This window comes from Drosophila takahashii, chromosome 2L, assembly GCF_030179915.1.
Source record: "Drosophila takahashii strain IR98-3 E-12201 chromosome 2L, DtakHiC1v2, whole genome shotgun sequence".
Taxonomy (NCBI): domain Eukaryota; kingdom Metazoa; phylum Arthropoda; class Insecta; order Diptera; family Drosophilidae; genus Drosophila; species Drosophila takahashii.
Genome location: NC_091678.1, coordinates 23,833,879 through 23,846,190, shown reverse-complemented (window position 1 = coordinate 23,846,190; position 12,312 = coordinate 23,833,879). Strand labels below are relative to the sequence as shown.

General features: G+C 36.6%; 1 protein-coding gene across 5 annotated transcripts in view; it reads right to left on the bottom strand.

Moving 5' to 3' along the window:
* Positions 1-12,312, bottom strand: part of sky (GTPase-activating protein skywalker) — a 48,149-nt gene that overhangs the window by 26,793 nt on the left and 9,044 nt on the right. For all 5 annotated transcript variants that reach the window (XM_070211750.1, XM_017151505.3, XM_017151507.3 and 2 more), the window contains exon 3: positions 1,331-1,867. In XM_070211750.1, the coding sequence (XP_070067851.1) occupies positions 1,331-1,481 (151 nt within the window). In that variant the 5' untranslated portion in view covers positions 1,482-1,867. The remainder of the gene's footprint in view (positions 1-1,330; positions 1,868-12,312) is intronic.

Sequence of the window (12,312 nt, the reverse complement as noted above, 5' to 3'; positions counted from 1 at the left end):
CCTACCTATAAAGGAATTGGGGCCAAAAAGTCATGATATATTTTCAAATTTTGTTCGGAAATGATTTAAGACGTTTTATATTAACTGTATAAACTGTCTTTAAAAAAAAAACTCGAAGATTTTTGGTTGTGTTATGGTCACGCGAGTACACAAGTCACTGTATATTGCTGACTGAGTACTTTCGAACTCTTTCTTTGCTATCCTGACCGTGATCCTGGCCGGATTTTATTGGTCAAAGATTCATTTAAGAAGTATTTTGTATTCAGTTTAAGCTACGAATTACTACCGTATTACTATTTACATCATAGGATGATTCATGAACGATGTATTCATCCGTATTGATCTTACTCCAAGAAGGAAAAACAAGCCTATGTTAATACTAGGTCCATGCTCAATAAATGGATGTTTTGGTACCATGTTTTTTGTCATTTTATGTGTTTAGAAGACACATGACTTATAAAAAGGATTTCTTCTTACCCAATTTAACTTTGCCTTCACACATTCTCATAAGTTTGCGGGCATTCATTTGTAAGTTTTTTTGACGAGCCCTATGCCCTTGTAAATGTGTTTCGCATTTCGGATAGGATTTTTTTTTTAAGTGCATGTTTTATAAATTAGTTTATTGAAACATTATCCAACTATTAAAATATTCTCTATTATTTTAAGCACGTGTTTTAGTTTAGTATTGGCCCTGATAAGATTCTTTGTGCTTTGTGATATAACATTTTTGAAGGAAAACTGGGCCAGGACTCGGTTTTTCTGTGTTATCCTTCAAAGTTTATGCCATTCTTAATGACTATGATCCAAAACCTAACCAATCCAACCGGTTTTCATGACCGTTTTCCATCCAATATGTTTCTTTTTTGAATATTTTTCTTTTCCGACTTGGAAAATTTTCCATATGTCCTTGTATTGCCAAATGGTAATCAATTTGATGTCTAGATATCAGGAGAAGTTAGTTTTAGTCAAATCTCATAAAATATATCCTTTATACACAAGAATATTAGCGCATCGTAACGTTTTATTTAAAGAAAACGGAAGTGGTGCTATTATTTTTTTCGGCCTTTTTTTGACTTTTTTTCTTAAAAGCTGAAAAAATTATATGTAGACAATATTTTCGATATCCGTATCAATTTTTTCAAATAGGTGGAATACTAATCAAGATAATAAATAACACTTCTTAAATAAAAATACCCGTTTTCCACATATTTCTTTAATATTAAGAACCTGTGACGAAGTGGTGCTATTATTTTTTTCGCAACTGTATATCCCATATGTTTACCTCTACGAAAACTTCTTATAATAAAAATGGAAAATCCCCAGCACTCACCAGTTTGCTTTGGTAGATTGTAAAAGTCGAGGGTTTTGATCTCGGACGTCTCGACATGCGGGGCGAACCCCTCGTACAGGTCGCTCTCCTCCACAATGCCGCTCAACTTGTCGGCCTGGGAAGAGGCATCTCCACCCCGATGGTATGGCATCTTCTTAGCCAGCTTTGCGGTCGCTCCGGGTCCTCTGTCAAGTTTTGATTTCGGTTTGCCTCCACTCGAGACCGCTCTTCACTCCAGGCAGTTTTTTTTTTAGAATTTCCCTCGTTGTTTCCGTTTGACTAGATGGCTTTTAACTCTGCAGTGCTTTGCTTTCCGCTTTGTGGCAATCAATTTGCGAGCCTTGTTCGATTCTTCGTATTCGTTATATTATGATATTTATATTTAACTGGATTTAATTAGTGGCCAACTTATGGAGACAGAAATACTCCAATACGATGATGCCGCGCGGAATTCATTATAGTAAACGATTTAGCACGAACACTGCAAAAGCATAGCTGTGTGTGATAACCAAATCGCAAGTGTCGGGGCTTCCAAGACTGCAATAAGATAAAAGTATGGAAAGTTTGTTTATTATTTTCGTATCTCTTTTGAATAGCCCAAACAAATAGCCCGGAATCAATCAACATCAATCGACAAGATAGCAAAGCCATATGGAAACGAATCCTTCGAATCGAAATCGGTTCAATGACATGACCCATCCAAAATGTAGAGTAGATAATGCCAAAGGCGCCGTTGGCCCATAAAATACTTGGCCCGTTCATTAATTGCGAGGCGGCTATAAAAAGCCAACTGGCCAGATTTATAATATATATAAAATCGCACGCATATATGTATAAGACGTTTTTTGCTGCTGAGGGTGACTCTACCAAGAGCAGCCGGTTTGATATCTAATTAAACCCAACAGAAATTGGAAAAAACAAAAATATCCAGCGCAAATATTTCACTCGGCCATAAAGAAACGTTTGTACTTATATTATACAAAAAATTGCTAAGCCATTTATTTAAAAGATCATAAAAGTTTCGTGGATTTGTGTGTTGTATTTATTGTATTTCAGTGAAATAAATCAAAGAACTAATTACATTCTAAGAAAAATTGTACTTTATTATTTTCAAGTCTTTCGTAAAAATCCCTGCTATAATTTTGTCAGTTACTTTAACCCAGAGAACCAATTTAGCCTAATCAACCGTGGCACACTCTGCGTATACTTAATATTCAAACGCTTTATTTTTCATTCTCCACTCATCTCAGCATCACGTTTGAAGAACTAAAAGCCGGCTATTTATCTAAAGTGCTTTCCTCTCCACCATTTTCCCCCGAAAAAAAACACGCATATTTCGTTCTGTTTTTATCACAATTCGCATGCCAAATGAGCGTCAAAGCAAACTAAAAACTGAAATTGAATTGCAAATTTCCAACGAAATTCCGGGCACGTATCGAAAGCCAAGCAACGGCTAAACACTTCTTCGGTTGTTTTATTTTCCATTTTCCTTTGACACTCTTAATGATTTCGCCTGTCAAGAACAGCATTTCAGGGGGCTTTATGGGGGACTAAGAGGGTCCGACATCGGATAGAAATATAGAGAGACAGACAGGTCTGATAGATCGCTGCGTTTGCTTGATTGGCTGTCCGATAGAAGGTGTCGGACTTTTTACCTGGTCAGCAGTGCAGGGGTGGGGGAAACAGTTGCCGTCAAGCGGATTTGTGGCCCAGACAAGTTGTATCTATGGCAGCTTCAAAGCAAACTTAGATAAGAAACGTTTGTCCGAAGTGCGTTATAATTAATATGGATGGAAGCAGAGATAGCATTTTACAAAGTATTGGTATCATTAAATTGACTTTCCTTAACTAAAAACACATTAGCTACTAAAGAGAATTATCTGTAAGAATCAGTTTATTTCAGGATCTAATTAACCAAATTAATATTTTATGAACCAAAACTTTAAACTTTTAAGGCTATAAATTTCCACTGATATATCGGCATGCCTCCATTTTTTCGATTTTACGTGACAGCCTCGGCGAAAAGTCTTTCCTTGAAGAAATAACACTTTCCAGCACTTCAATTCGTATCGTAATGCCTTCAGGTAAGTGCCCGCCCTTCCACAGAACAAATATCGGTGCACTTAATCCTCGTTAATTGAACGAACAGTTTCATTTTATACCACTCCACTCCGCTCGGCCCAACTTGGCTCGATTCGCTTCGTTTTGATTGGTAATGTGCAGTTTTCAGATGTATGTCAATATTATGCTACGTCTAGTATTTTCAAGGTGCCTCGGGTTACGTCGTCAGCAACACGGCTTTATACAAATAGCGACAACAGGTATCACATGGACATGCATATAGAGTTATTAACAATCGTTTACACTGTAGTCGAGCTGCTTGTTTGTTTGTTGTTTGCTGCCTCCGGACTCGAGAACGTTATCTGAATGCTATAATGCACCCAATTTACGCTAATGAAATCAAACGGAGCGCCACTCAATCGGGTTCAGTTAGACAGTTTACAATGACTAACTTAACTAAACTCAACTAAACCTCGAGAAACATAAATGTTTCGGCATCGAATTAAACCAGCAGCTAATTAAAACGTTTATGCTAATGAGGCGACACGCCGTCATGTCGGTGTCGCGAGATGTCAGCCAAAAAGCTGGGAAAATCGGTGAAAATGAAATGCTGACATGCCGTAGGTTAAAGCCAAAAATACGAGAACGTACACACAGCTACCGTACTAAGCAAATTAAAATATATTTAAACTAAACTAATGCCCTAATCTTATTAAATTAGATTATTTTTTGAACATCTAAATCTGTAATAAAATCGATATAAAGAACTACCTATCCATTTAACAGCTATTTATTTATTTATGAAGAAATGTCATACATTTTATGATTCATTTTCAAAAATATTTTTGTTTCCTATTTCCAATAACATTTGGAAAAACCATTATTGTATATTTTTTTTTTTTTCTAAATGATACATTGCCCCACTGTACATGTTAATATATATATTACATTTTCTAATATGCCCCACTCTTTTAATTGGTCTTGACGGTAGCCTCTATCAAGTATTAGCCATAAAACCAAAACAAGTCAATTAGAGCCCAAAAATGGCAGAAAAATTCAGCAGCAATCAACTAAGCATGCACTTAAGGCAGGTGTAAAGCATTTTCGGTGCTAATCATCGGCCACAGTGGGTTAATCGCCAATTGTCAGACCCAAACCCGAGGCCCAAGTAATGCCGCAACAATTATGTGGGCTTGTGGGTGGTTATAGTGACGCAAGTGCAACAATCGGTGGGTCAAGTCGAGACTCGATTCGATTCGATCCGACTCTCGACACGTATTTCTCGGTGCAATTTGCGTCAGTTAGCGAAGAGGAAAAACTTTTGAGGTTTCTAAGTAATTTTCCACTACGCCAAAGTTCACCGAAGTTATTAGCTTCGAAGCTGTTTGGTTTTTATTGTAATGACGAAGGGAAAAAAAGCTAATCCCTGCTTGATAAGCATGTTACATTACCAAAGAGTAATATGATTCAAATTAGGTATTCTTAAAATAGTACTAAAGAAATAAAGTTCTTGTTAATACATACTTGAAATAACTTATTTGAAAAAATACTAATTCATTTTATTTATTGCATTTTATTGTAAAAGTAGAGCAGTTCAAATTTTTCTGTAACATACTTGTCAAGAAGCCATTTATTTTCTATTTAATTACCATCTAAATAAGGGACATTTTCGAAATAACTAGGTCACCTGGTCGGGGCTCAAGGCAAGTCAAGTAAAGGTAAGAACAGCCCACACCCACTCGAGGGGAATTTACATATGATATGATAGGGGGCGTGTTGAATGGTAGGCGTACTTTTAAGCCGCACCTAAGGAACCTTTGGAAGCGATGCTAAAACGTTTTCTAACTAGGCCAAGCAGCTGTCAGTACTCTACACGAAAAATCCTCGAATGCCTTGAGAGTGCATTGACTTAAGCCAGGTCCTTCAGCACACCCCGGACCACCCTTAAACACCTCAAAATTCTCACTAACCCCATTTCATTTCCCAATGAAAACTGTGTCAATTTTAGCTGAAACGGGGAGAACAGCGAACTTTTAAACAAGCCGAAAATTATATACTCTTTCATATTTACCGCTGTTTTGTTTGTCCGATGTTCAAAAATTAAGACACAATTAAAATTCCGAAAGACAAACGACTAAAAGAAGGTTTTTTAATAGTCAAGTTGTAATATAAATATATTTATAACATAATTTAAATCTTCCCAATATTACAGAACCAACATTTAAGAGTATACCAAAAAGGAAACCGTCAAAAGAAAAAGGGCAAAAGGAAGGAAATAAAGGGAATGTGGCCAGAGAGCCGAAAAGGAAAGTAAAATTATGCCATCGCTCGGTTCAGTAAGTCCTTAAAGTACAGAAAATGTGGGACAGCGCAAACCTTATTGTGTGGGTGTGTGCGTGCGCTAGTATATGTATTGGTGTATTATTTTATTTATTTTTGTGTGGGTGTGACAGGACACTTTGCGTCAGCAGCAGCAGCAGACCGAAAAATAACAACAAAGATAGAATTGCGTAGTGGCAACTTGAACTGGGTGTGTACTAAGCTTATAGAGAGGGTGGTGGGTGGTGCTGGGAATCGGAGAAGAGAGGGTCGCTTATAGAAGAGAGAGACCCGAGGGAGGGTCCTGAAATCAATGAATGAAAGTACCACCGCACGCATGAGCAGGCGAAAGGAAGAGAGGAGGTCTGGACAATGGAGAAGCCCGGACCTGCAAATAGATTTCCTAATATAGTTAGTGAAACCTTGTAATCTAATCTTAAGAAAATATTGAAATTTTCTAAACTTGGAAGGCCAGTGAAAACTCAAAGCCAGTGGTGGTGACATAAATTGAATAAAGCCAAGTAATGGAAAAAAATGATTATATTAAAAAATTGCAATATGCTAAAAAGTTTTCAAAGAATGTTACAACCAAAGTGACAGCAGACAGCGCTAGCAATAAAATAGTGATATTCAATCGCATATCATATCGACATTTCCTGATTTAGGAATATATTTTTTGATTTCACTAAAGTTTAAGAAAATCAATAGAAAATTAGATCAAATTAAACAGAATTTAAATTTCTAATTTAATTTAAGCAACGATCCGCTGCTCTCGCAAGTGCAGCCAATTCATTTCCCCAGTGTAATCGAATCAATTTAAGCTTATTTAGGGGAAGCAGACAGCCAGGGAGCAAAGGGCGAGCAAAGGACAAATGACGGAGCCGGAAAGCCGGGCCAAGTGCGGATGGCTTGGCAAGGAAATCAACTTCAACTTGCCGCAAGGACAGCCACTGAAACCGAAACTGAAATTTGTCAGACAGCTCGAACAATTAAAACAGGGCCCCGAGCTGTTGACCTGATTTCAGTATTCCTCCACATCGTCCCCCGAACGTTTTTATATTTTTATCATTTCATTTTGCCTTTTTGGCGGCAGACTTCGTGACGGCTGAAAATGCCACACACGCAAGGTTTTATGGGTCTCCGCTGTATTTTCTTGTATTTTCGCCGTTTCGGTTTTTTTTTTCATTTTTTGGCAACAAAGGAAAACCTGTACACTGCACTTGCCACAAGCAGCACAACAATCGAGCTCACCAACGGGTCACTGAACCCAAGCCCAAAGGAAAAAAGTGCAACTGCAGCAACGACAACGGTAGCTGCGGCTGCAATTTATTTCATAATCATTGCACATGAGCACAACGGCAAGAAAATCACGTGAAACGGGCCCTGGGCTCTGTTATTTATATATGGGCATTTGGCCAGGCCTCTGGATCTGACTCGCTATCTGAAACTGAATCCGAAACCAACTTGACTTGGCCTAGACACAAGGAAAAGCCACTGCCGACAAATGGCAGGAAAATAAAAATCAGGCGGCTGCGAGAGTTACTTCAAAAGTCGAGTGAGATGGATGTAGGTAGGGGCTCGGAAGTGGGTCTTAATGTTGGGTAACAAATGATTCGGGAGATGAGATAAAGATAGGAATTAGGGCACAAAGAAGAACTGTATTTATGACGGGTTGAAAAAAATTAGCGCAAATTAATGCTGCTTAAGATGGCTTAGCCTTTATAGATAAAATTGTGTACAAAATAAATTTATAAATTAAGTTTATACACCCAGAAAAATGATGGACAACATTTTAGGTCATGCATAGCCTAAAACATTTTAAATGGACTAAAAGTTCCTTTTTAGGTCATGCACAGCCTAAAAATTTAAATTTTTGGTATATTTGCCCTACTATTTAGGTCCCGTATAGCCTAATATTTTAGGTCATCGAGGGCCTTAAAATTAATGCATTTTACCTAAATAAATTTGCACGGAACTCTGATACCGTTCTAGCGACGCTATAATTCCCAACCAGTTATAGCGCGGCTTGCATGGTAACCCACTTCGATCGTTGAATAAAACAGCGATTTCACTGCTGAACAGTGAAGCCTCCTCGCTCCTTTTTGTGTGTTGGCATAATGACGACTTCTTGAATACTAAGCCGACATTGACCTCGAGTTAGCTATAAATTTCTCTGTATTTACTTTATAACACAGGTACACAGCCAAAAATTTCCAGGAACCATTTCAAGTTTTCCATGATATTTGGGTGCTCCTGAGTAAAAGTCCCATACAAAATTATTTTCCATAACCTACAGGTTCCGCGGTATACCTAAGAATACAAAAAACCGATGTTTTCCGACATTTTGAATTACGTGGCCAATATAAGTGGACTTACCTTTATTATTTTCAGTAGGACCTACTCTCAATACATCACGGCACTACTAAAAAATAGTCTCAATCGTGAAGCATTGCCCATGTCTTTGGAATTCGACGCCAAAGTTGAAACTCCCAAAATTTTCAAAATTTGTGAGATGAAAAAACAATTCTGAGAATTAAATTTTGAATGGAACTAATTTTAAATATTCATTGAATCGATTGTTTATTGTATTCTTTAATTTCGGTTTTTAAGCGTTTTCATGAGGACATTTTATTGGATTTATTAAACAAATAAAACCGCTTTTTTGATTTTATTATCTACTCCTATTTGCTGTCAAATTTCAAATAAGTCAAGGCAACCTATAGAATATTAGGCAGATGCCATTTTCAAGACCTTCAATATGAATAGAACCAAAAGACCACATCACAGACTACCTAATATTTTTGCGTGCTGCTTCCATATCAAGTCTGCATTTGTCACAGCATGACTTGGGTACCCACGTTTTATCTTGATTTTTTCCATGTTGAACACAATCTTGTAATTCCTGCATATTGTTTGGTTAATTGGTCTTCTTCTTTTAATTGAAATAAATAATCCGCAAACATAGCAAAAATTGTTTGGAGATAACTTACACGAGTCTTTTGGGGCCATTTTTTCTTTTTGACTGAACTTAAATATGTAAGGATTATCGCTGGCTACTAAGCTGTCTTAGAAATATTATGTTCGGAAGACCTTTTTATTTAATATAAATGTAAATTTATATTATATATAAAAAGATACATATTTACTCGCATTCTATAGGTTGCCTTGACTTATTTGAAATTTGACAGCAAATAGGAGTAGATAATAAAATCAAAAAAGCGGTTTTATTTGTTTAATAAATCCAATAAAATGTCCTCATGAAAACGCTTAAAAACCGAAATTAAAGAATACAATAAACAATCGATTCAATGAATATTTAAAATTAGTTCCATTCAAAATTTAATTCTCAGAATTGTTTTTTCATCTCACAAATTTTGAAAATTTTGGGAGTTTCAACTTTGGCGTCGAATTCCAAAGACATGGGCAATGCTTCACGATTGAGACTATTTTTTAGTAGTGCCGTGATGTATTGAGAGTAGGTCCTACCGAAAATAATAAAGGTAAGTCCACTTATATTGGCCACGTAATTCAAAATGTCGGAAAACATCGGTTTTTTGTATTCTTAGGTATACCGCGGAACCTGTAGGTGATGGAAAATAATTTTGTATGGGACTTTTACTCAGGAGCACCCAAATATCATGGAAAACTTGAAATGGTTCGTGGAAATTTCACAAAGTTTAATTTTGTGTTCCTGTGTAATATGAAACATTTTTCAGTACAAATTTTTAGGCCAAATAAAGCCTAAAATTTTTTTTTAAGGCAGCCAATTACCTAAAATCTAGGCCAAAATTTACCCCATTTTGGGCCATTAATGGCCTAACATTTTAGGTCATACAATCCTACATTTTAGGCCATTCAAGGACTTAGCTCCAGTTTTAGGCCAATTTTACCTAAATTCTAGGCCATTTTTAGACATTTTAGGTCATTTTTTTTTCTGGGTGTATGGAATTGGGAATATAAAGACAAAGAATATTCCATTCCTTGGGTCTTAAAAGTTATTTTGTTTTGTAATATTAAGCTCTTTTAATTTATATAGTTATACAATATTTTAATATTTAATTTATTCATTTAAAGATACCTGCAAATTATTTTTTGGTAATACTGTGCAATTTTTAAACCACCTGAAGTCTCATGTATCGCTAAACCAAACCTCGCAGCTGACGGGTAATGTCCCTGGAGCCACCAAACAAAGGCTGCCTCGTAACGGGGAGCCACTTGAAGCCGCCCAAAAGCTTTGGCTTTTGGTTCCCCCAGTTTTTTCTGCTTTTTAGCCATCCAACACCCAACTATCCGACAACCCAACTCCCCAAAAGGGGCCACAAAACTTCCAGCGAATGTGTTATGTAAGCGCGCATTTTCGACATATTTGCTTGCCCAGTTTTCTTTGCTTGCCTGGCAGAAAAGGAAAAATAAAAAGTTCGCATTGCAGCCCAGAAAAATGGCAAGCAGCAGAAAAATGGAAAATATAGGCAAAATGCAGCGTTGGCTGCTTTTTTTTAGTAAAAAGAAGAAGAAAAGGCCGAGAATGTTTTTGGGGCTCGTGAAATGAAACCACATGAATCATATGGAGATGTACGGAGAACTACAAGTGTTTACATTATCGCTGCTGTCATATGATTGCCGTAGGTTGTTATTTGGCCTGTGGGTTTTTTTTCTGTTTGGATAACACGGCGGATGAAAGGCAGTGGATGTTACTCATACGACGCGTTAGCCGAGGGAAAATATCTGAAACCGCTCAAATATCCATAAACCCAAAAATAATTACACAACGCCGGAACATTCAATCCCCGCCATATGGCAATATTTCCGGACAGAAAAATAAAATTATATAGCCAACGAAAACATTTTGTGGCTAATTTGCCACTATTCGACACTTAATATGCATGTAAAACGCTTTCTATATGACCATCACGAGCTAATGTTCTCATTTGGGCCTGGTCAATGAAATTTTTATGAAGACATCAGCAGCCGTGGCAGTTGCACTCGAATTATGGCTAATTACATGGCCAATTTAATAGACATTCCCATATGTCGCCTCGGGGGCAGCTAATGGTCCCTAAAACGATGGTAAATGTCTGGAGGAATACGAAACGCAAAAACATGGCCAAGAACCGTGCTGTTATATAACAAAATAATGTAAGTTCTGACGCCCTCTGTCGACACATCCCATCCCTTGGGTTGGAAAACATGGAACTACAGGGGTTTTTGTTTACACTCGGCAAATTGCAACACAAAAGAAAATTTCAAATAGCTACAATAAACAAATTTTACGCCGACTTTTTGGGAAATATGGCAAGTATTTTAGATATGAACATAAATTACTTAAACTAAATTTAAGTACGGTAATCGGCATAATTAAAAAATACTGTAATTTTATGCGTTTTCGAAATTCTTTAGGTTTTACAAATCATCAATATTTGGCGAATTCTTTAAACAAGATTACTTGGAATGAGCTTTGCTTAGATTAAATAATCTATAAACAATATAATACTTTAAAACGTGGGCATGAATTTTTGCTTAGATTAAATAATCTATAAACAATATAATCCTTGAAAACGTGGGCATGATAAGCTGACATATTAACGACTTTAACTAGAAAAAAACGAGCATGGTTCAATTAAAACTATTAAGGAAAAATTGCAAAGATTAGATGATGCTAAAAATAAATACATATTATGGTTTTAAAACCGACTACCCATTGGTGATTGTAACTGTTATAAACTGTTTTTTTTTTGTGTTATGTTATTTTACTTCTATTCTATTCTGGCAAATTTAATTATCATAACACTGATCGAGTGCTCAACGAACGAAAAATATATAAATATATGTCAAATGTTTGGGCATGCGACATAAATTGTGACTTAGAATACACGTTGACGGCATAAAATATTCATAATACGGACAATATTTATATTTTCGACGATAAGATAGCCGCAATGTGAGAAGCATTAAAAGTCCGTTTGCTTGTACGGGACTCTCTGATAAGCGTCGGCCAATTTATTTTGATTTTGCGATATTTGAGCATTGAAATTGAGCATTTCGTTTATTCGGCGTTATTGATAAGCGTTTAAAATGTGGGGAATGTGTCACGAGCTATCAGTCGCCTGGTCCGCTGACTAAAAATAGTTGCCAGCGCTTACAGCTGCTGACATTGGTTGAATTGTAAATCTTGGCAATGGCCAACCTCATAGCGTGTGACCAGATCATACGCCTCCCACTTGGAAGGCGGCTAGAGAGAAACTTCATCATCGATGTACGGTAGATATTGCCTAAACTAAACCTGAGGCAAAAAACCAAACATTTGTGGATCTCTATAATTGATTACGGTTTTAGTAAATCTATCAACTGAGCAGACACTTTTCGTTCATTCATCAGCTACACCTTTTTTTTGTGACCATCAACTAAAAATTAAATTATGAGCTCTTTTTAAACAAAGTTCAATAAACTCAATTTCAATCTCAAGTAGATATGATTTATGAATCACAACAATCTTATAGCCACAAAAATATAAGCTATATCTACTGTAGCTTCATCATCGATGTGCATTCGGCGATATTGAATTTATCGCTGGTTGCGGGGAACCGGTTCGATGCCATCATCAT